General features: G+C 39.4%; 1 protein-coding gene across 2 annotated transcripts in view; it reads left to right on the forward strand.

Moving 5' to 3' along the window:
• The window catches only part of LOC124775044 (fatty-acid amide hydrolase 2-A), a 181228-nt gene extending 156414 nt beyond the window's left edge, over window positions 1-24814 (forward strand). Inside the window, exons 11-12 of one of the 2 annotated variants that reach the window (XR_007015588.1) lie at window positions 20494-20649; window positions 22990-24814. Coding sequence is in view for 1 of the 2 variants with exons in the window: in XM_047249825.1 (XP_047105781.1) it covers window positions 20494-20592 (99 nt within the window). In the remaining variant the exon portion in view is untranslated. Of the gene's footprint in view, window positions 1-20493 lie in introns of both variants that reach the window. The other variant, XM_047249825.1, reaches the window with a different exon arrangement.
• The last annotated feature ends 730 nt before the right edge of the window (window positions 24815-25544 follow it).

A 25544-nucleotide genomic window follows, 5' to 3' on the forward strand; every position in this document is an offset into this window, starting at 1 on the left:
TACTTGCCTTCCAGTTATTGACCCATCTCGCTTACCAGCTGTGTCTGTAAAGTGATGGAGCGAATGGTTAACTCTCGTTTGGTTTGGCTGCTCGAGTCTCGACGCCTACTTACCAATGTACAATGTGGATTTCGTAGGCGCCGCTCTGCTGTTGACCATCTGGTTACCTTGTCGACCTTCATTATGAATAACGTCTTGCGGAAGCGCCCGACCGCGGCTGTGTTCTTTGATTTGGAGAAGGCTTACGACACCTGTTGGAGGGCGGGCATTCTCCGCACCATGCATACATGGGGTCTTCGCGGTCGCCTCCCTCTTTTTATTCGTTCCTTTTTAATGGATCGACAGTTCAGGGTACGTGTGGGTTCTGTCCTGTCAGACACCTTTCACCAGGAGAATGGGGTGCCACAGGGCTCAGTTTTGAGCGTCGCTCTCTTCGCCATAGCGATCAATCCAATAATGGATTGCCTCCCAGCTGATGTATCAGGCTCCCTTTTCGTGGACGATTTTACCATCTATTGCAGCGCGCAGCGTACACGTGTCCTGGAGCGCTGTATTCAGCATTCTCTTGACCGTCTTTACTCCTGGAGTGTCGCCAATGGCTTCCGTTATTCTGCGGAGAAGACGGTCTGTATTAACTTCTGGCACTACAAAGAGTTTCTCCCACCGTCCTTACGACTCGGTCCCATTGCTCTCCCATTCGTGGAGACAACAAAATTTTTAGGTCTTACATTTGACAGGAGACTTAGCTGGTCTCCACATGTGTCATATTTGGCTGCCCGTTGTACCCGTTCTTTAAATGTCCTCCGTGTTCTCAGTGGTATGTCGTGGGGAGCGGATCGAACCGTCCTACTTCGTCTATATCGGTCGATCGTCCGCTCCAAGCTGGATTATGGGAGCTTCGTATACTCCTCTGCACGGCCATCCATCTTACGCCGCCTCAACTCCATACAACATCGGGGTTTACGACTTGCGATCGGAGCGTTTTATACTAGTCCCGTAGAGAGTCTTCATGCTGACGCTGGCGAATTGCCACTCACCTACCGGCGCGATATACTGTTTTGTCGGTATGCCTGTCGGTTACTGTCAATGCCCGACCACCCGTCTTATCATTCCTTTTTTGACGACTCTCTAGACCGTCAATACGGGTTGTATGTCTCTGCCCTGCTATCCCCTGGAGTTCGCTTTCGTCGCCTCTTTCAACACCTTAATTTTTCACTCCCTGCAACCTTTCGAGTGGGCGAGAGCCACACGCCACCTTGGCTCCATGCTCAGGTTCGCGTTCACCTTGACCTCAGCTCGCTCCCAAAAGAGGTTACCACCGGTTCGGTCTACCACTCCTGTTTTGTCGAACTTCGTTCAAAGTTCATTAGTATGACCTTCATTTATACAGATGGCTCAAAGACCAATGACGGGGTCGGGTGTTCCTTTATTGTCGGGGCACAAAGTTTCAAATACCGGCTCCATGGCCATTGTTCGGTCTTCACAGCTGAGCTCTTTGCCCTCTACCAGGCTGTTCTTTACATCTGCCGCCACCGACATTCTGCTTATGTCATCTGCTCCGATTCCCTGAGCGCCATCCAGAGCCTCAGTGATCCGTATCCGGTTCACCCTTTCGTGCACCGGATCCAACGCTCTCTTCAGCAGCTGGTGGACGTCGGTTCTCCGGTTAGCTTTATGTGGGTTTCTGGCCATGTCGGTATCCCTGGGAACGAAGCTGCAGATGCCGCGGCCAAGGCTGCGGTCCTCCAGCCTCGGACAGCTTCTTGTTGTGTCCCTTCGTCGGATTGTAGCAGGGTAATTTGTCGGCGCATTTTATCGCTGTGGCATGCCGATTGGGCTGCACTTACGGACAACAAGCTTCGGGCCTTGAAACCTCTTCCCGCGGCTTGGACGTCCTCCTCCCGCCCTTCTCGGCGGGAGGAGGTCGTTTTGGCCCGGTTACGCATTGGACACTGCTGGTTCAGCCATTGCCATCTGCTGACGGCTGCGCCGGCGGATGACCCACGAGCAGCTGCTCGCATTCTTCGTTTTATCAATTTGACAAACCTCTCTAAGGACATTTGATTATGCTGTTCTTTTAATCCTATGCCTGTCAGTCTGTCTTTTATCGTGTTTTCCCTTTTAGTTGTTGTTTTTAAACTTGTGCCTCGCGGTGCATTCTTAACGTAGTCTGGGCGCTAATGACCATTGAAGTTGTGCACCCTAAAACCACAAAAAAAAAAAAAAAAAAAAATCCCACACCAGACGTTAACTCTCCATTGATGCTGATGTTCCACCTGTCTAAGCCATCGTGGGTTGTTGCTGGACCAATAATGCATGTTCATTGTATTTACTTGTCCTTTGTTTGAGAATGAACATTCATCAGTGAATAGAACATTGGAGAAGTAGTTCGGGTTGGCAAGGATTTGCTGCTGTGCCCAGAACTGTACATGATTCTGGAAATCATTTCGATCCAATTCTTGATGTACACAGGTTTTAGGAATGCCAATCTTGTGTTCAAGCTGCTGTGTGCTCACATGTGGATTTATAGCAATGGAAGCTAGAACAGTAACTTCGGCAGCTTCGTCTGTGCGAGTGCTATGACAATGGTGTTGTCGTGGGTTGAAACTTTCCGTTTCCTGAAGCGTCGCAACAAGACGAGAAAACATCCATTGGGAACATGGGTTCCTGTCAGGATATCGCTCTCTGTTCAGTTGCGCTGCCTGCGTAGCATTTCACCTACCTTCAAAAACAACAATAAAAGAAACATTATGTCGATGCAGTTTGTATGAAGGACAGTCTTTACTGTATGCCTACTCTACACAACAGTATTTAAAAGGACTAAACTACTGTACTAAATGTACCCATACATAAGAAAACAGTATTGCAATTACTGTTCTGATAACTTACATTCCCCATAGATGAACAGCATTTCTACCTTCTCTTTGTTGGTGTACATTTTACTCACACAGCTCTTCATCTGACGATGGTTGACGGAATGATGGGTGTGCATTCTACTTTTGTTTACATTTGTCCTCTGTCAACGTCAGCACATGGATGTGCTCCATTACCCCGAGTACCTGTACTAAGTGCTGGGAGTGTCAATGTCAAAGTTGTGTATGTAATTAATAACGTTGTGTTTCAGTGAATGCTACACTGTGACACATTTTTAATAGGTTTTTAGGAGAGGAAATGAATTACCAAATAAAAAAAACGGGGTGCCATTTAAAAAAGTCATACCGCTGTTCATATCTTTGTAAAAAAATAAAGCTACAATGAAGGCAATCGTGCTGATTGATGTCCCCTGATGGCTGAAGAACATTTGCTTGAAAAGTTTTGTAATTTGCATCTGAACAAACATTTTTTTAGGGTGGTCAAGAGAAATGGGACACCCTGTATAAAGAAAAACTGTATTGTTGTGTATTGGTGTTTCTATCTGCTCTCATAGCTGAGTGGTCAGCGTGACGGATTGCTGTCCTACGACCCTTGGTTAGATTCCTGGCTGGGTTGGGGATTTTCTCTGCTCAGGGACTGGGTGTTGTGTTGCTTCATCATCATTTTATCCCCATCCGGCGTGCAGGTCACCCAATGTGGCATCGAATGTAATAAGACCTGAACCAAGGCGGCCGGACCTGCCCCGTAAGGGGCCTTCCAGCCAGTGATGCCAAACGCTCATTTCATTTCAATTAGCTACAGAACTCTTGATAAGTCTCCCCAGAAACATGTCTCTCAACTAACTTCACAACACTTCTTTCTATAGCTGCTCGTCCTCCCAAGTGCAAGAGAGAGATCAACAATGACATTTGTAGGCCAAAGAGTTTGTCATTGACATTATTTAGATTAACTGGTATATAATCCGTGTGAAAAAATTTAGTGCAAATATGATTCATGTAATTTCAAGTTAAGTAACTTCAAAATTACTCTGATCACATAAATAATAAACAACATATTTGAAATATGACATTTTTAAGCAAATAGTTTTGCAAGAGGTTATCATCTTACAAATGAAATTATCAATACCCATTGGTATTGGAGAGTTCATAAGGTGCATTAGGCCCAATTATGTCACAAGTGGCATGAATCAATCCGCACATGACGACTTGAGAATGCTTTAGTTTAGTTCCTACTCTGTCACTGTTCATACTCAACACCATTATCAAAAAATCACTATTCTTTTGGTTCGACTAACACCAGACGTGATTCTCTCTCCTTGCTACAGATCACGTGGCCTTTCTGTACTGCCCTCTCATAGTCTATTACTAAAGCACTCCCCCACTACTTCACTCATTAATGAACTCATCTCATCTCACCTCATGTTAGTACAAAAGTAATTGTTTAATATAGTTAATGTAGAAATTTGGTAATAGCATGTGAGACATGTGCTAATGTACTGATCAGAATGGTATGTTTATTATGATTTTACAGTGAAAAGCCTCACAAAATCCCAACTGATACTCTTAAAGCTGAAAAAGTACAGTAACAATATAATGAATAAGTGCGTCACATTAATCAATACTGGTTTTGTCTGCTGATTTCGTTGATGGAGCTAGTTTTTGCATATCATAGGCCAAATTTGATTTATTATAATTGTTTGATTATTAAATTTGCATTAATGCAGAATTCACTCAAAACACTGAAAAACAAGAATATTACAATATCTTATTTTAAATCTGTGCTATGCCTACATATTGTTGCTTGTTTTTAAGGTGATGTATAAATTATATTCCATAATCATATGAATATAATAGAAGGAAACATTCCACGTGGGAAAAATATATATAAAAACAAAGATGCTGTAACTTACCAAACGAGGGAGCTTTGGTATGTTGATAGAGACAATAAAAAATACACACACAAATTTCAAGCTTTCGCAATCCAAGGTTGGTTCATCAGGAAAGAGGGAAGAAGAGGGAAAGACGAAAGGATTTGGGTTTTAAGAGAGAGGGTAAGGAGTCATTCCAATCCTGGGAGTGGAAAGACTTACCTTAGGGGGAAAAAGCACGCACACACACACACACACACACACACACACACACACACACACACACACACCCATCCACCCATCCATGCATTTACATATGTCTGCCTGTGTCTGTATATGTGCAGATGGATATGTTTCGTCTTTCCCTCTCCTTCCCTCTTTGCTGATGAAGCAACCTTGGGTTGCGAAAGCTTGAAATTTGTGTGTGTGTTTGTGTGTTTTTTATTGTCTCTATCAACATACCAATGCTGTCTCGTTTGGTAAGTTACAGCATCTTTGTTTTTATATGTATTCCATAATCATTTATACTAAATAGGCCCTGTCTTTGGTCTCTGGAGACTGTGTGGACATTAATGGGACAGATGCTAAAATCAAACGAAAGTGCTCCTCAATGGCTTTCTTTCAAGTGCTTGTATGTTGTTGTAACCGTATTGTCAAAACTGTCATTAATTCATCGAGACTTTGTCAATTCATCGCACTTTGTGTATGTGTAGCAGCCAATATACAATCACACTGATAGGCTGTTAATATTATAAGAATTGTCATTAAACAGGCTTCAAAACAGTGTGTTTGCTTTATGAATCTGATGCTTCCTTCTCACATATCCATACCTCATACAAATATTCCCCTCTTTTACTGTCTCAGCTAGTCTTCATTATGATCTAGGTGCCAACTGTTGAATGTTGAGATTTCCGTCTGGCTTGCTTTCAGTGTAGACCTATTAAACTCTGCCTATGGTGCCTTCTACTTTCCCTTGATGGAGAGCAACAGTAATATGTTTCCGCTTGCTGATTACATGTCGGAGCCGAATTCACACTACCAAAGGGAGAGTGATCTATGAGATTGGCATTGGGCTTTCTCAATGCTGCATCACTTTTGGAAGTCATTCTGTATAGTGGTGACGAATGAAGAACTTGCTATAAGGATAAATACCACTGGGATATCCTAGTACCCAGTTACACAACATTCTTCAAAGCAAGCGGAATTCCAAGGCTACCTGACGAACTATTCTTTTGTCTGATTTGTTGTGTGTTGCAAGCTGTCACTAGTATGGAAATGAGTATGCACGTCATGATGCACACTTTACTTTTCATGATTGTGTATCAGTGGACAATTGTTGCCTCATACCACATCCAGTTCCCTGTCTAGACCCCGTCATGCCCAATAAATAAATAAATAAATAAATATCCTTTTCTGTCTGCTATTCCTCCCAATCCTCTGAATATATTTTTCTTTCTCCTATACCATTTATCTGTGTTTTCATCTGACTGACACATTTCCACTTTTCCTTCCTCTTGTATGCGAAGTGACTTGTCATACTGTAATCTGATGCTGATTAATGGGTGTTTTGCCGAGCCAATTCATTTTATGCACAATATTTCATTGACACCTAGCCATAATCTTCAGGTGTTGTGAGTTTTGCTGTTGTGTGTACTCGCTGCATGGACTCCAACCAGACTGTGTACCGTTGATGGTCTTGTGCTACTGTCCATAGCTAAGTTCAATTCCCATTGTCAAAGATGCCCTTTGATGCTCTCTCTTTTTTTTTCCAGAGCACGCACTGAAATTCCATGAAATGCAAATGGTCTCAGCATTTTCCATCTTTGGTGTATGTGATGTCTTGCAAGATTTTAATAAATTGAGTGCCAAACCCGAAGCGTTCTTTAAATTGAAACCTCCATCACTGTTTATTACATTTTCTAACATCTTTAGTTTGACAGGCTCTTTATTACATCATCCCAGAACCTTGGCTTTTGCACCATAGTATTGGTCTCATCGTATTTCGATCTTGATTGTATTCGAGGCTGTGCTCAGTGACAGGTGGTTTGCTTGGTTGTTTTAGTTGGTTGTGTTACAGATGTTTCTTGCATGTCTCCTTGACTGTTCTGATAGTCTGCCTCTTATAAGACATGCCACATTTGCATTGAGTGCGATAGACACCCAGCTTTTGGCAACCTAGATCACCTTTAACATTGCAAAGAAGACTTTTTATCTTGGTTAAAGGGAGCGACATACGCTGGATGCCACAGGAGTCTACCAATATTTATGCATATTAGGCCATCATAAGGTTGATAGCAATTTTTGGCTCCTCTTCCTCAATCTGTCTCACCCTGTTTCTCAGGAGATCTAGATTTCGTCTGCGACATTCGTCCAACCTAACTATCTGAGTACCAATTCGTTCAGAACACTATTTGTAGGTGTTGTAATTCTTTGATGAGGCTCTCCTTGACTGAAAGTGTTCAAGCTCTATGGACCAGAGTCTTTAGCACCAGATTTGTTTGTGACTGCTCGAGGTGTGGAGACTGGAGTCAGTATGCCCACATACTCCATGACCCAGGGACCCACTCATTCTTCTCTGATCTAATACTTAAAGTAAAGGCAGCTGCCCTTCTTTTTCAAGATTCGCCATACTCTAGTTTTTCCACTCTCTCTAGTTTTTCCACTCTCTCTAGTTTTTCCACTCTCTCTAGTTTTTCCACTCTCTGTAGTTTTTCCACTCTCTGTAGTTTTTCCACTCTCTGTAGTTTTTCCACTCTCTGTAGTTTTTCCACTCTCTGTAGTTTTTCCACTCTCTGTAGTTTTTCCACTCTCTGTAGTTTTTCCACTCTCTGTAGTTTTTCCACTCTCTGTAGTTTTTCCACTCTCTGTAGTTTTTCCACTCTCTGTAGTTTTTCCACTCTCTGTAGTTTTTCCACTCTCTGTAGTTTTTCCACTCTTTGTGGCCACACAAAAACATGTCATCTACATGCCAATAGAAACATCTTGGTTTCAACTTGTGGATTCTAGTGCCCCTTTGCTTCAAAGTGTTGCATGCATAGGTTCTCTACAACAGGCAATAATGGACTACCCATCACCACACCATTGGTTTGTTCATAATATTTTCCACTGAACAGGAAATTAGTTGACATATGAATGCCTAAATGCTCTGTGAAATAATCATCAGAATTTTTTGCAATTAGTTCCAAGGAACCAGAAAGAGGGAGACTACATCTAAAGTGATCATAATATCCATATCCCAGAGCTGCGGCTGACTGGGATGTTTTACAAAGCCAGTGGAGTTTTGATTGTAGTTTTCATACTTCCCCACATATTCACTTAGAATGAGTTTAAGGTATTTTGGCAGCTGGTATGTGGGTGCACAAATATTACTAACTGTGGGTCTCGGAGTCTTTCCTTCCTTGTGTATCCTAGGAAAGCCATACAGTTGTGGTGGCACTGCTGCTCATGTTCTAAGACCGTTAATGATGTTTTGTGATAAACATGACTCACTGAGAAAAGCCATCACCTTCTCGATTTTATTTGAAGGAGAAACATCTATCTGCCATTCAAAAGATGAAAAGTCTTCCTCTTATAGTCCATATGTGTCATTAGGACCGTAGCGTTGCACATGTTGCCTGGCAGAACTAGAGGTTACTTGTCCTGCTGCTTCTGAGAGGAGAGAAGGTGCAACATGCTGCACAGATTGATTTAAGCTGTTAGTAGTAGCAATTTTGGAGTGGGCATGAAATTTAGCCTTTTAGTGTCATTAATGACACTCAATGAATGCTCTTCAAAGGAGGTTAATCATTCCCAAGTTTACATGCCAGCTACATTCTCTGGGATTGTTGGGAATTGGTTCAGAATGTGGCATCGGCACAAGCAGAACAGATGCAGATGAAAATGTCTGCACATCAGAAAGCAAAATCTGATTGCCTCCGCAAAAAGCCAAGATAAGATGCAGGGGGTCATACTGTAATTTATTTCACTGACAAACATCTGGACGAGAACACAGTGACGCTCCTTGCAACCAATAGCAGATTACATCACTCAATGGAGCATATTGCAGCTTCTCTGCTACCAGAAGCAATTTAAGAGGTTCACTGTGAAGTCTCTGGAGCACTTTCCAAGGCGTGAGTGCTAAGATCCAGCATCTATAAGGAAGAACAAGTAGAAATCTGTGGGAGGACAAGGAAGTTCAAGTTCTGCCAGTCAGTCAGGGCAATGCTACAGTTCTAATGACATGTTTGGACTAGAATAAGATGATTTTTAATCCTTTGAATGATGTTGCCTAAGAGATGTGGATGTTGATCCTTCGAATAAAATGGAGATGATGATGATGATGATGATGATGATGATGACTATTCTCAATGAGTCAGGCTTGCCATAAAACACTGTTACATGTCTTAGAACACAAGAAGCAGTGCCACCATGACTGTATAGCCTTCCTAAGGTCTGCAAAAAGGAATTCTTCTAAGATCAATATCTAGTAATATCGATGCATACACATACTGGATGTCAAAATACTTTAAATGCACTCTCAGTGAATACGTGGGGAAGTACAATCATCACCTTCGCAACTCCATTGACATTGTACACTGCCCCAGTCAATTGCAGCTCTGGGATATGGATATTATGATCAGTATTGATGTAGTCTCCCTCTTTATGAAAGACCTACTTTCTGATTCCTTGTAACTAATTGTGGAAAGGTTTGACGATTGCTTCACAGTACTTTTCAGGCTTGTTCTGCCATAAACTTTTTTCCTGTTTGATGAAAAATTGCACAAACGAAGCAATGTCATGGTCATGGGTAGCCCGTTATCGCTGTCACGGGGAACCTATACATAGGACACTTCAAAGCAAAGGCACTAGAATCCACTAAATTGAAACCAACATGTTTCTTCTGGGAGGTGACACATTTCTTGTGTGTCCACATGGAGCAGAAAAACTTGAACTGTTTCTGGAACATTTTAACTTTATCCGTCGTAACATAAAATTCATGATGATGCTTTCCTTGATGTGTTAGTTAAGAGAAGAATTGACAAATCCTTGGGTCACTGTGTGTATATAGAAAACCTATGAACATTGACCTCTCTCTCCATGCCTTGAGGCATAATCATCCATCACAAAGAAACGTGGCTCTTACGACTCTGGTCCATAGAGCAATAGAGCTTGAACACTTTCAGACAAGAAGAGTCTCACCAAAGAATTAAAACACCTGCAAATAGTGTTGTGACAGAATAGGTACTCAGGTTTTAAGATTGGATGGGTGTTACAATTAAAATCAAGAGCTTCTGAGAAAGAGGTCGAGACTTGAGTCCAAGGAAGAAAAGCCAACAATTGCTTATGTACCTTATGCTAGCCAAATATCGGAATGATCAGTAGACTCCTTCAGGAACATAAAGCCATCGTATTATGCACCATTCAACTAAGATAAAAAGTCCTCTATATTATGTTATAGATGATCTAGTTTTTCTGAAAGCTGGATGTTTATCACATTCAGTGCGTATGTGGCATGTTTTATATGGCACAGACTAACAGAGCAGTCAAAGAGAAATACAAGGAACATCAGTGACACACCCGACTAAAACAACCAAGCAAATCAGTTGTAACTGAGCACTACCTCAAATATGATCATCATCATCATCTTGGACAGTTTCCAGCCACTGGCTGGGTCTGTCGGGAACACAAGCCTCTCCATCGTGTTCTGTCTTTCCACCATTCCCCCTCTTCCACCTTCGTCCAGTTCTCTCCTCTTCTCATCACACATTCCTTCACTCCCTTCACCCATCTATCTCTTGGTCTTCCTCTGGGCCTCTTCCCCTCCAGTTGCAGATCAAACATCCTCTTTGGAATTCTTCCCTCATCCATTCTCTTCATGTGTCCATACCACTGCAGTCTTGATTTTTCTATCCTGTCCTGTACTGGTTCCTCCTTTAGTCTTTCCCTCACATACAAATTTCGCAATCTGTCTCGTCTTGTTACACCCAACCTGCTCCTCTGGAACTTCATTTCACTAGCCTGTATTCTACTTTTGTCGCTTTTGTGCATTACCCATGTCTCACTTCCGTATGTCAATATGGGGACAAAGTAGGTTCGGTATATAATTCCCTTGGATTTCTGTGGCACCTCCTTGCTCCAAATAAGCCCCCTAATGCATTTGTAGAACTGCCCTGCTTTTCTGCACCTTTCATTTATTTCCATTGCGTTTCCCCCCTTACTTTCAATCACGCTTCCCAGGTACTTGAAGTTCTCTACCACTTGTAGTTTTTCCCCTCCACAAGTTATATCCACATTTGGCCTATTCTTCTTCCTTGTTGTGACGATTATTTCACTTTTCTTTGCAGAGAAATGCATTCCATATTGTGCTGCCGTTGCCTCCCATGCATCTAACTGCTCTTGCACCTCCTTCACGCAATTTCCCCATAACATCAGGTCATCGGCAAAAAGCACTGCTTTCATTTTATGATCTCCAATTGCATCTGATACTTGCTGTAGGATTTCATCCATAACAATAATAAACAATAAAGGCGAAAGTGCACTTCCCTGTCGCAGCCCATTTTCCAGCTTGAACCATGCAGTGCGTTCCCTCCCCACTTTCACACAACTCTCACTTCCCTCATACATTTTTCTGACTTTTCGTGTAATCTCTTCATCTATCCCTTTTGCGTTCAGCACATCCCAGAGCTTGTCCCTACAGATACTGTCATACGCCTTCTCAATATCCAAAAAGGCCATGATTAAGTCCTTCCCGTACTCATAGTGCCTTTCCTGCAGTTGCCTTACCGCAAATATGAGGTCTGTTGTTGATCTTCCCGGTCTGAAACCGTACTGCTCCTCTTGCAGTCTACTTTCAATACTGCTTCTTATTCTCTTCTCCAGCATCTTTTCATAGATTTTTCCACAGTGGCATAGCAGGGTGATTCCTCTGTAGTTCTCACATCTCCTTTTATCCCCTTTCTTGAAGATCGGGACTATAATTCCTTTCTTCCAATCCTCAGGAATTCTGTTCTCCTTCCACACCACCCTCAGCACTCTGTATAGCCACTGGGTTCCTACTTCTCCTGCTGCTCGTATCATATCCACTGTTACTTCGTCCCAACCTGGTGCCTTGCCCCCTTTCATCCTCTTTATGGCTTCTTCCACTTCATTCCAAGTTAGATCATCAATTTCCCCACTATTATAATCGTCTGCTGCCTTAGGCTCTCCATCGCTGTTAGTTACCTGCTTGGCAGCATTCAACAGATCTTCAAAGTACTCCTTCCAAATCTTTTTGAGCTCATGCATTTCCTCCACAACTCTTCCATTATTATCCATGATCCTCAGGCACTCGCTTCTGTCGTTCCTCTTATTTCTTACCATGGTGTAAAGTACTTTTTTGTTCCCTTCACTGTCCTCTTCTAACATTCTTGTCCATTTTTCCATCCACTTCTTCTTCTCCGCCCTTACTATGGTCTGTGCCGCTTTCTTGCTTTCCTTATATTTTACCCTAGCTTCCTCTGTTCGGGTCTGGAACCATTCTCTGAAGGCTTTGTTCTTTCGAAGTACTGCCTCTTTACATATGTTGTTCCACCATGGGGTTTCCCTACTTCTCCTCTTTGTGCTAGTTCTTCCGCACACAGTCTCAGCTGCCTCAACTAGAGCCCTCTTAAAATCGCCCCATTCTTCTTCCACTGTTCTCTGAATATGATGATGAAATGAAATGCAGCGAGACCAGTCTCATGGTGCAAATACCAAGATTCTGGGATGGCATTGTTAAGAGGTCCATAGAAATAAAGATGTTAGAAAAATATAATAAACAAGGATGGAGATTCTTGTCAAACAAGGGTTGGGGTTTGCCACTTGATTTGATGATTGAAATGTTGATGAGATCTTAAGATCTCACTGGACATGACATCTGCCAGAGCTGTGCAACACTGACAGATTTTACATTTCATGGAATGTCAGGGTATGTTCTCAAAAACAGAAGTGCTTCAAATGGCATAGTGGGCACTGCGAATTGGCCTTGGCTATAAACAGTAGGACGAGCCCAACAATATTTCAGTCCAGTTGGTGTCGAGACAGCAAATACACAAAACAGAAAAACTTGCAGCACCTGAGGAAGACGGCTGTGTTGGTCATCGAAATATTGTGCACAAAACTGGAACTATTGAGGTCTATTCAAATAAAACCTGGTCAGTTCGTCTACCTTTGCCTTACACCTAAGGTGGCACCACGTAACTGTAGGTATGGTTGCAGCATCTATTGGTAGAGGGACTGACATGTGTGCACCATTTGATGTTGCATAGCGCCATTGTGGTTTCACGCCAAAGAGAAGGTGCTCACACAAGTTATCGTCCACTAGCAAACATGCAGGCCACTAGAGCCCACTGCTTGTCGAGTTTCTGGAATGGGCAACCTCCAACAATCCTCAGTGTTATCACACCACTTTACAGAACCTTAGATGAGCCATCAAGTCGAAACACCGTTGCATGTTGTCCAATAGCGTTATCCTACTGCATGATAATGCCCTCCCACACATGGTCAATGCGGCGAAGACGACATTGCAGCAGTTTTGGTGGGAAATGCTGGAACATCCACTGTACGGTCCTGACCTTTCACTGTGTGACTTCCATGTGTTTGGACCTCTAAAACAAACTAGTCGCGGACATCGATTTGCAACAGATGACGAAGTGTGTGACTGGGTCCAGGCTTGGATCCGGCAACAGCCTGCTAGCTTCTTCAAGTATGGAATCGATCAGCTAGTGTCGCAGTGGGATAAATGTGCTAAAAGTTATGCGACTATTTTTGAGTATGTGTACTGTGTATAACTACATTTTTGAGCTACTAAAATCATTGCCGTTAATTTACTCTAGTGACCAGGTTTCATTTGAATGCCACTTATACAGCAGCTTGACAGGACACATGGAAGCACACCATTACTTGTAATTCTGTTTGCTTCTCCTTAATCAGTTACACCTCTCCCCACATATTTTTCATTCTTTGTCCTTTTATTAGGTTGATACTGAGTTTGTAGCATTTTTCCATAAGTTTAATAAACACAACAGATACACATAAGAGTCTTTAGTCAATAATAATATATTATCTTTCAACACTGTAAGAAAAAATAGATTGCTACTCACTGTAAAGAAGACACTTCAGGTTTCAGACAGGCACAATTAAGACACTCGCTTAGAGCTTTCAGATACAGCCTTCATTTTTGTCTGCAACTTGAAGTGTCTTCTTTACGGTAAGTAGCAGTCTTTTCCTACATTGATGATATTCCTGTGTGGAGTTTCCATTGTTCGATTTATTCTCTTTCACTATTTACAACACTTTGCCATTGCTGGGGCAACTTTTCAATTTCGCAACTGTAGAAATCACATGGTTCTGAGGTGAAGAATTTGTCAAGCCATGTTCGGAGAGCATTTTCATCCAGCGAGGATATTCCTTTAAGGTTGTTTGATAGACATTGGAAAATGTGAAAATCTGAGGGCGTGAGATCAGTTGAATAAGGTGGGTGTGGAATGTTGTCTCAACCCAACTCTTGTATAATGTTTTTTATCAGTCTAGCAGAATGCAGGCAGACATTGTTGTGGAGTAACATCACTTCATGCAGTCTTCCTGTTCATAATTATTGGATTGTGTATGCAAGATGTCTCAGTTGTTTACAGTAAATGACAGAGCAGTGATGGTTACACCCCGGGGAAGCAATTCGTAGAACACCACAGTGTCGCCGTTCCACCAGATGCATGACATTATCTTTTGTGGATGTACTCAGGAGAGTTGTTGCTCAACCATTCCTTTCTTTTCCTTATGTTAGCATAAAGACACCATTTCTTGTCACCAGTAACGATACAGGATATGAATGGTTGGTGTTATCCATGAGCCAGTTGATGATAGGCAAGCAAAGATGCACATATGGCCTTCTACTGATTTTCGTGATTTTGGCTCAGAACATACGGTACCCACACATCCAATTTTTATATCTTCCCCATTACATGCAAATGTCGCACAATGGTGGAATGATCAGTCATCACATTTGCTAGTTCTTGAGGTCACTGACATGGATCATTGAGGATTAATGTGTTTAAAGGCCCAAGGCCCCAAAGGCCTTCCTGACTGTAGAGACTCACTAATGTCAAAACGATCCTCCTTAAAATGAAAAAATCATTTTCTGGCTGTGACCTGTCCAATAGCATTATACCCACATACTGCTGCTATCACCCCTCTGTTGAACTCATACAGAAGAATATGTTGGAAGTGTTCCAATTTCCCCAGGCACTGCATTTTCTAGCGTCCACATCACTATTCACTATCTCCAAATGACAGAATGACAATATGTAAGCTCAGATAATCACTCCAAGAAAATACCAAAACATTTCCCCAATTAAATGACGTAAAACATTCTAACATTGTCTGTGTAGCTGATGTAAAAGAAAAGACTGTCATCTGAAATTCATAAACAACAGTAAAGATTAAAATATACCAAAGAAGCAGAAGTATTGTAGAGATGAAAGAAACATTTTGACAAATTAATACACATGAATTGCAATAATAGTGGCAACGCAGAACGGTGAAAATGGTGAGAAGATAGATACAGTGTGGATAACAATTCAAAATGTAAAAAATGAACAGGTGTCGGGGAGAAATGTTATTCCACAAGAAATGATTAAGAACTTAAGTAAGGTGTTGGAAAAATTTTCTACTCATGATTATTGTACATGATTAAAATACAAATACAAAAATGAAAGAATGTCCCTCCTGACTGGAAGGTTGATGTTATCATTCTCTCTCTCTCTCTCTCTCTCTCTCTCTCTCTCTCTCTCTCTCTGTGTGTGTGTGTGTGTGTGTGTGTGTGTGTGTGTGTGTGTGTGTGTGTGATTGTCATTTATATGACCATGTAGGCTACTGAAAAGTTATTTGAGAAAAATTCCGCCTATAGTACCTTTATATATGTGAGTCTCACATTTTATAGGGTTTCTAGAGCAAATCTGTAGAAAGATCTGAAGGAATGTGTTTGTTGTGTGTAGCCTGCAAAGAAATTTAGAAAGTGTGTGTAACCAAGAAACCAAAGGCCACGAGAGATTTATTAAAAGGTAACAAAAAGGAACTTGTTAAATGAGAGAGAGAGAGAGAGAGAGAGAGAGAGAGAGAGAGAGAGAGAGAGAGAAGGGCTAGCCAATTACAGAACAGGAAGAGAACAAGAGCAGAATACAGGCAGTGTAATATCTCCAGCAACTTGGATAACAGGAGAAAATGGGCTTACCATGTCACTAGGTGTGGAGCCTCTGGAGATCACTCGAGGATTCTGTGAAAGTGGTTTAAAAATTTACTGTAAATGACAGAAGGTTATTTGCCATAGTAGAGGCATAACTGTTTATGATCTGATGAGACTTCTAACTCCCACTACAAAAATTAATTAAAGAAAGTGCATGTAATGTTCTCTCTCATTTGAGGACTGACAAGACTGCAATGCCCTGTTTATTGTTGGTGTGGTACATTATTCGCACATCACAGAACTTTAATGGATAAATTATCTGTTCCCCATTTTGTGGTAAGTCTGCCTGTGCTAATAATTACCTGAAGGTACAAAATATAGATTTTTTGGAAAGCTTTTGTATAAAAATTTTGTACTAGTGAGTCCAATCAGGCCTTATATTTTTATCAAGAAAGTTGAAAGATAGAAGGCACTGGAATTACTTCGAGAGGGTTTTTCATCTGATACTGATATAACAAGTGAGGAAAGCAGTGATTGTGAAACAAAACATATTCTTAAAGAATTCTAACTTGACAGTTTACTGGCCAAACAAACAAAAAATGACAAATAACAATATTACGAAAAGGAAAGTTACTACTTACCATACAGCAGAGATGCTAAGTTGCAGATAGGCACAACAAAAAGACTGTCACAAATAAAGCTTTCGGCCCATAAGGCCTTTGTCAAACACTCTCTCTCTCTCTCTCTCTCTCTCTCTCTCTCTCTCTCTCTGACACACACACACACACACACACACACACACACACACACGAGACTGCAGTTTCAGGCAACTGTATGGCTACAGTTGCCTGAGACTGCAGTGTGTGTGTGTGGGGGGGGGGGGGTGGTCTATTTTTGACAAAAACCTTATGAGCCGAAAGGCTTTATTTGTGACAGCCTTTTTATTGTGCCTATCTGCGACTCAGCATCTCTGCTGTTTGGTGAGTATAAACTTTCCTTTTCATAATATAGTTGTATTCCATCCTAAGTTTTCCATTATTTGAAAAATGATAAGTTACACATATTTGCCAAAAGCGCAAGAAATTCATTTTGGTTGTAGCAGTGGTAACAAAAGACACCTCCCAGTTCTTTTCAGAACAAAAGAAGAAAGAAGGGATTTTCACTTTCAGATGAAATTCAAACCCAAAATCTTTAAGCTCATGGCTAGATTTTATTGCTAATTATGTAAGTTGTGAAAACTGTGCTATTTACAGCAAACAATCAAGACCTCATACAAAATGTTCTCATTATAAGGAGTATTTGTGTGTCAAGAAAGAAATTGTTTTCAACGATACCACTTCTCATGAAATAATGTTTGTCGATGACTACACCATTATGACCTGACGGAACTAAGAAGTACCTTTTTGAAAAGAAGAAAAAATGAGATAAAGCACAGAAAAAACATTTTTCTGAGTTTCTTTTTGTTAAAGCAATTTCCCGTTTACTATAATGACAACAAATTGAGATTTGTTAAAGGCAAAAACAAACATTTAAGACATAAAGGGTTAAGTTTGGAAGAAACGAAAGGACAAGAAATATCAAAGAAACTCAAAAGAAGATATATCAAGAGAGGCATCTTTTCAGATCTATGTTTAGCTGTCGATAGAGCAACAAAGACTTTGTTGTCCATCTGAAGATGAAGAATCAAGCCCTTGAATCAAATTTTTACTATCACGCAATAAGCCTCATCTGAAAAACATCCCCCCTCAAGAGACTGGTTGACTATCAGGGAGAGTGGATTTGCAGTACTGTGACAGACTATTTTTATTCTTCTGGTGGGAACCTCATCGCAAACCATGAGTTTAAAATTTTTAGGGACATTATGATTTTCATAATTTCAGAGCTTGAAACGGGGGAAATCTTAATGCTTGAGCAATCTCTCTCTGACATACAAGGATTTGTACGTACTTGGTGGACAGCAGTCCCAATTTCATTAAAGGGAATGAAGAAATCATTGAAGGATTTATGTATGGCAGTGGGGTCTGTAACAGCTCTACCATTTATCATTAGTTTGGAGGGTCATTTTCTCTACATTTCATTGCCAGTTTCACTTCTTACAACAGACCAAACAACTTTGGATTTGTTTTTAGCATTTGAAATGAATGTATTGTTTGCAGTACACTTTGCTAGTTTAACTACTTTGTCAAATTTTTTGTATGTGCTTACAAATTTAAGAAATTCGGGACTTCGATTAACTTTTACCTTCATATGCAGTTTCTGCTTCTTTAGGTTAGACACACTAATTCCTTTTGTTATCCATGCTCTGCTTTTATGAGACTCAGTCCATACGTTTACTAAGGGAAGCGTTCATTGAATATACTCAAGAATTTGATTGAAAAATTATTGTAGCTGTCATTTGTTGAAGTGCGTTTGCTGACCGACCACATGGCGAGGTTTAGTTCTTTTAACTAATACCTCCATATCTTTTTGTTGTGCAGCCTGAATTTAAGTTTGATAGTGGAACAAATATTGCTCAGATACTCCTAAATGAAGACTACAATTCTCTTTGACACTGTAGTTATAACTACTTACAATATTATCAATACATGGTGTGGTGGTTGCTGTAACTCTCACATATTTGTCAAAATTTAGATTTAGGGTTTTTTAAATGTGAAGAAAATTTGTCATAGTTCTTACATCCATGTTGTAGGCAGTATTTAGTTTCTTAGACAGTTTTTTTAATATTCTTATACAACCTGTAAGTTCTGTACAACAGCTTTCAAATTTAAGTTCTTCATTTAGATTGCTAAAATTCTCTCTGATTTCATATTTTACTGAGAAATGAGCAAGAGCCTCCTTGCTTGCTAGTTCTACAAAAGGTGGTGTCTAGTTTGTAGCCAGTAAGGTTATTGAGAAGAATGATATTTGCATTTTTAAGCCAACGCTCATTTGGACAGATTTCCGTTATTGATTGTTTAATACTTTCTAAGAGAATTTGCATAGCATAAAACTTGCTGATCATTCCTTCAGACAGACCTCCAGTGTTCAGATGCATAATGAAATTGCTACTACATTCATTATCAGGTAAAGCAAAGGAACTACAAACTGTGTATTGAACACACCATCTGGATCATTAGTGTTGGGTCAGAACCGGTTGCAATTGGCCCCTTTCAGTAGTTTCCTTGCGTGTGAGCACTTAGGCCAATGGCTTGTTTGGTTTTGCAGCAGTTTTTGCGCATTATTTTGTCAGTAGCCTCTGATGTGGGACTCTTCTTGCCAGATTGATTCAGATGTTTTCCATACTTTGTGAAACTGGCTTTTTCGTAAATGTTGACATTGAGAAGTCTTACAGTTTTAAACTTTGAACAGAAGTGTTTTAATTTTTCATTCTTTCATCCAATTTCATTATTTATGCAAGACCATTCTGCCAGACTGTACCTCATAGGTAGGTACATCACTATCACATTTGTAGCAGTCAGCAACTACAGAATATTGACCAATTTGTTTTAGAAATGCATTGGCCTAATTACAGTAAAATCATTTGATCCTGCTGTGAGGACAACGTAGTCACTTTTAGTAGAATTGGCATTTTCTTTTTGACATTGCTAATCATGTTTTTGAATTTCTCTCCTGGCTTAACAATAGTTGAGAGACTCACAGTTTCTGTAGCAGAGTTTGATACAAAGTTTGAACCATTAAAAGCATGTCGCTGAATTTGAATTTTTGACTTTTGTTCTGTGATGCACTTGGTACAGTGTTGCTGCAGAATTGTTCTTTGCAGATTTTGTATCTGTTTTTGAGTGTCCACTTTTGCATGTGACTTTCAACACAGCAGTGCTGCCTTCTTCATTCTCAGATGCAAACTTTTTATTGGTACATTTTCAATATGTGGAGAAAGCTGTAAGTAGTGTACTATCATTTTTGTCAACTTTTGAATTATTACTATTCCCCAGAATTCTGCATCTGCAGCACATTTCATTTTTAACACTTCAATATCATTTTGCAACACTTGCATTGTTGAACCTCATCTCTGATAATGTTTACATACTTTTTTCACATGTTTCCATTACACAGGGATGACACAACCACTAGTAGCCCACAGTTACCAATTTTATGCCTATTTTGCAACAGTTTTAGTGAAACCATCAGTTACAGCATTTACACTGGATACGTTTCTAGTCCTTTCTGTAACACAATTTACTAGTACTACCACCTTTTACTTAACTTTTATTGGAATAAAACATTCTCTGTACATTTACAGTGCATTCTTAACAACACAAGGCATCAGCAGACTTTCTATTAAAACCTATCCTTCATACTTAATACTCTGTGCAAATGGAAAATTGAGAAAGTTATTAATTTTTCATGTTATATTTCTTGTTTAATCAATTATTTATAACTGTAATACCTTCTTTTCTATGTATTCAAAATATGCTTGCTTTCTTTTTCTACCAATATTAGAAAATGCTTTTGTATATTACATCGGATGAAGGAAAATAATTGTTTTGTAGCCTAATGCTATTAAATATTTAACTTTAATGTTTTTTTTTTGTGTTCACAAGGAACTACTTTAACGTTTAACTAATTGTTTAATTAGGTAATTGGTGGAATGAATCAAGATCACCTGACAATAGCTGTTGCAAATGAGTTGGAAAAGGCATTTGGTGGCTGGGTTCCACCATCAATTGCTGTTTAAGGACTTGCCAAATTGTTCATTCATTGGTGGTTGGTAATACGCATTACATAATTTAATGTGAGTGGAATATTTGTGGTACTTTTTAATGGCTGAATTTTTAAGCTTTGAAATAACATATATATTTATAGTCTGTATGGTTGATATGCTGCATGTACTTGAGGAACTGCGTCCCGTGCTCGTGCTCACTGCTGTCACAGCCCTTTTTGTGGACTATCAGCTGCACGTGAATCATCTTGTGCAGGAGTTTTTCTACAAGGTCTTCCCTCGGATGCGGTTTCAGCAAGGGCTTGCTCAGCCACATAGAGCACAATCCATTCCATCATTCATATTCACAGACACCAAAATTCTTAGTCATTGTGGGGCTCCATTTCGCCTCCACTTCACCAAGGTGCCTCGTACAGACATTGAACTGTTGGAAAAGTGGGTGGATATCCTGTGTAGGATCAGTGTACTCTAGGGGCAGATCCACGAGTGCGTGTGTGCTCCGCCTTCACCATCAGTACTTTAAAGTAGTATATGCATAGACTTGTTTCCTTCGAAGGCAGCTCTATGAAGTGCTGTGCATTCACAGTGGCTTTGCTTACATATAATCAAAATAAATCATGAAATTGTGTGTATCTAGTGATTTATTCTGCAGTGAAATTGAATAGCCCAGATTTTGAATGTCTTATTTGTTTGTAAACAAAATTACCATTATTTATGTGTGCAAAGCAGTTGTCACAACCAATTTGTAACCAAATGTATTGTGTTTGGTGTGTCTTTTTCATGTGGTCCTATATTATTGTTTGCCTGGTTACATTCCTACAGTATCCATACATAATTTTTAAGTGTATCTCTTATGTATGGCTTATTTTTTCTTTGTTTCATTTCCATATTGCCCTTGGAACATCTCTGTGTTGTCTTGTTATTTTCATGTGGTCTGATCATCTCACTACTGTGATTCTGAGCAATATTTGGCTCAGACCATTGGTTAGTGTGGTTTACAGATTTTTCATGACAGTTCCTTCTGTTGTCACATTTTGCTTGTACCCACATTTTAAATCTGTACAAAGGAGTTTAATAGCTATTAAATGCAACTATAATAGGTTATTCTTGGACTGACTGGTGATTGTCAATCTATTTTATCTGTGTTTATTCCCTATGTTCTCTTGAGTTCTTAATCATGTCCCCCCCCCCCCCCCCCCCCCTCCTCTCCAGCTAGTTCATTTTGTTACTTTTCTTAACTTGTATTTTTTAAACAGTGGCATCATCTTGGTGAATTACATTCCATACAATGCCACATGACCAATGTTGTTCCTGATTCCTGCCATAGAATATTTCTTCAAATCCTGTAGATTTATTTAGACTCTCTCATTGTGGTCTCAAGTGCTGTTGATGCTGTGTTTGTCATGAACAACAGCGTTGCCTCCAGATCATATTACAATGTTATCTCTTATAAACTTCATAGGCCTTTAAGTGGCAGTATTATGTCAGATATTGACTTGTGTTACGTAAGTGCCTTCTGCTTGCCTCTCAGCTTCTTGGTAAGTTGCTCCTTTGTTTGATTTTGCATTGCCCTGTACTTGTCTGTTGTTGAATCAGTAATCCAATTTACCTTTAATTAATGCCACTTCCTCAGTCTGGTAAAAGGTGTATCATTGTCAGCATTGCAGATGCTACTTCTGATTTCTCCTCTCATTCTTCATTTCTTTTAAATTACTATCTACCTGCAAACCTGACACTGTGTAAATTTCTTCCTCTTTTTGTGTTGTACAGTTTTCTGTACTGGTTATGTATTGCCATAAGTTACTTAAGTGCCAAAGGTATGCACAAAAAAGTTTTACGGTTAGACTGATCTGTTCTTTGTGTGCCAGTTTATGGTATATTTACATGCTATGTACTTTCTGAAGTCTGAGAGAGTACGTGGAACGTTCATATTACCCAAAGATCAAGTTTGTTCCTAAATTTGAGTTCATATTTGGGTTCATGCTGTTATCATCTGCAACTGACTTGTGAAATTTGGAGTTAGTTTATATGTGGTCATAGAGAGTATTTGTAACAGGTGCAGGAAACATTTAAAATCTAGCTTTTGTTAGAAAAATATCACAATTTTGTCTTCTGTGTTCTTTTAAAATTTAAGATTTTTTTTTACATCCATTTGCCACTAGCTATAAATGTAAGCATTAGTTACCTAACATTTAGCATTGCACTGGTAAGAATCCTGAGCTAGGAAGTCTCATTTCTGTTGTTTGAACTTAAGATTGTTTATGAGGGTTGTCCATTTCCGCCAAGATCCTGATGCTGATCATTCTTGAAGAGCATTCAGTTAGGTTCTAAATTAATGCTTTAAAAATATGCTTTTTAATTCACTCTAGTTAAGGAAAGGTAGTGTAAATGTTAAAGACTCATGTATTTCAGTAACAGGTGAGAAGAAATATGGCTCAAGCATGTCCTTCATCACGAAATATGAAACTGGAAAAAAGTTTGCGATTTTTTTGTGATGATGTCTCAACTTGTTTGTTAATTCCTAATGTGCTATTTAAAGAAGATCGAACATGCCAATTACCATAAGCACTATGTCCTTTCCAGTTAAGAAATTCAAAGAATTGGGCAGTGATGCTTTTTATGCCAGTGTTGAAGTGTTTGTTTGAAAGATACAGTTATAATTATAACTATAAGACTCACATAATGAATTTGATTCACATACTTTTTTCCTTTTGTGATGCCATGTGGAATGATTTTTATGATACTTTGATTCTGTGACCAGGTCTGATTAAAGAGAATGCCACAACTCTGCCCTTAGAAATGACACAAAAGTTTTTTTATTTTTTGAAAGCCTATGACAACTGTTTGTATTTAAGATTTCATGACACTTTTCAGTCCTGTGGCACTGCAACATTGTATACCTTAAGGGGAAAGATATCTGGAAAACTGTACAATTTCGATTATGATTCACTGGTTGACAACTTATGTGAAATGAGTTAAAGATGACTGTCGAAGGTCTTTAGTTCTTTGCTCTATTTCTTTCAGCCAAAATTAGACCTTAACATCTGTCTCCCCCTTTTCCATTTTACAATGCTGTTTGTTTCCATGTTCATTTGAAATGAGAAGTAATGGGATATGATTGTAACTCTGCAAGTTCACAGTGAACTTGTATTGTTGTCGAATATGATGAACATGTTATTTTGAAAAACATAAAATTAGGTGCAATGAGGATCTTAATATTAGATAGATGTCTGTTATTTATACCATGTCAAATCAAATGAATGTTGTGCTTAAGTGACAGTGCACACCCTCCATGTTGTTTTCAAGTCACCCAGAAACTGTAATTATTATTCTAGAACTGTCATTAAAAATACTGTTGGACTTATTCTGAAGAGTTTGCAGTATTTTTGTGCAGGACAATAAGAAAAGAGAGATATTTTTGTAACACCTATCTTAGCAAACTTATCTGCCTATTTGCTTGTGAGTCAAAGTGTAAACTAGGGAAGGCAAACTTTCTGATCTCCATAGCTTTCTGTTGTGCACTTGTTTGGGTAGTGATGCATTGTTGAAACACATGGAAGGGAAAAATAGTTTTTCCCATCATCCATGTATTCTATTACCATCTTATGACTGAGATGCAGGTAATATACTTGCCATGCAAGACTTATATTGTAGGTAGAGAAAAAGACATGAAGGAAGCACTGCAGTTCTTTTGAATGCATAAATGTGAATGACAAATGGCGTGTGTGTGTGTGTGTGTGTGTGCGTTTTTTTTTTTTTTTTTTTTTTTTGACATAACAATCTTGTGAAAAAAATGATACTGCCTAAAAATGCAAGGGACCACAGCAACATCACTTTCAGTCATAGCAGATTTGGTTTTTATTGTGTACCAAATTTCTGTAAATGCGTGTAAATGAATAATTCATTGTATACAAGATATTTAACTGACAGAGGCTTACAGAATTTTTAGCACAGATGTAATGATGGAAAGCACTCTTTCCTTAAGCACTTAATGCTGTAACATATTGTTAATGTTATCTTGTTATTTATATGTGTTTGAATAACTGCATTTGCAATACTTCGTAAATAAGCAGTATTTTGTATGTTGTATTTGTTATACTCTGCTGCATGTCTTCCTGGCAATTACTATAAAAGTTATATTTTTGCCAGAAAAAAAACTGTGAATACTTAAGAAAGAATACGCTACAAATGTATTTTTTTATTCATGCCTCAGTATTAACAATATATTTTATATGCATTATGTGTCATTAATTACTTGAAACCCTTCCATTCACGCTGGAGAAATGAGATGTAGCAGTTGTTTGTAAAATGTTTCTACTTTCATATTTGGAAAATAAGTTTTATCTTCTATCATATTATTGTTGCAGCATATAAAGGTAAGTCTTTCAAGAATTCTTTCGGCCATAGGATTAAATATCATAAAATAACCATTTAGCACATAAGTTATATGAGAATGGTAGGGTGCTGTTAACTACAGGATGATCAGTGTTAGTTACACATACAGACACACTAGTCAGAATAGATTATGGGCTTTAGCTGGTTTGCATTGTTTCTTGAGTAACATTTACACTGCACTGCAATGAAAATACGGAATGGATAAAGAACTGTTCAGCATATCAAATTTGGTGAGAAACTACTTGTCTAATGTGCAGAAGAGTTATCATTTGAGAAGAAAATAATGCCCCCGTTGTTCTTTGATACTAAATTTTTAATTTCAATATCAGATTGTTTAAGAAAGACATCATGTAGAGATGATCGTGGTGAGCTGTGGATGGACATAAATCAATTCTCTCTCTCTCTCTCCCCCTCCCCCGCTCCCTCTTCGCCCAACTCCCCCCCTCAAATGTTGAGTAAAAGACGACTTGTATTTCCAATAAGTTTTTACTGTTTTTCTTTGGTGTGAAACCCAGCTTGGATCTGTTCATTAAGATAAGTTCCACACTGCCGCGTGTTGAAGAAAATATGAG

This window comes from Schistocerca piceifrons, chromosome 2, assembly GCF_021461385.2.
Source record: "Schistocerca piceifrons isolate TAMUIC-IGC-003096 chromosome 2, iqSchPice1.1, whole genome shotgun sequence".
NCBI lineage: Eukaryota > Metazoa > Arthropoda > Insecta > Orthoptera > Acrididae > Schistocerca > Schistocerca piceifrons.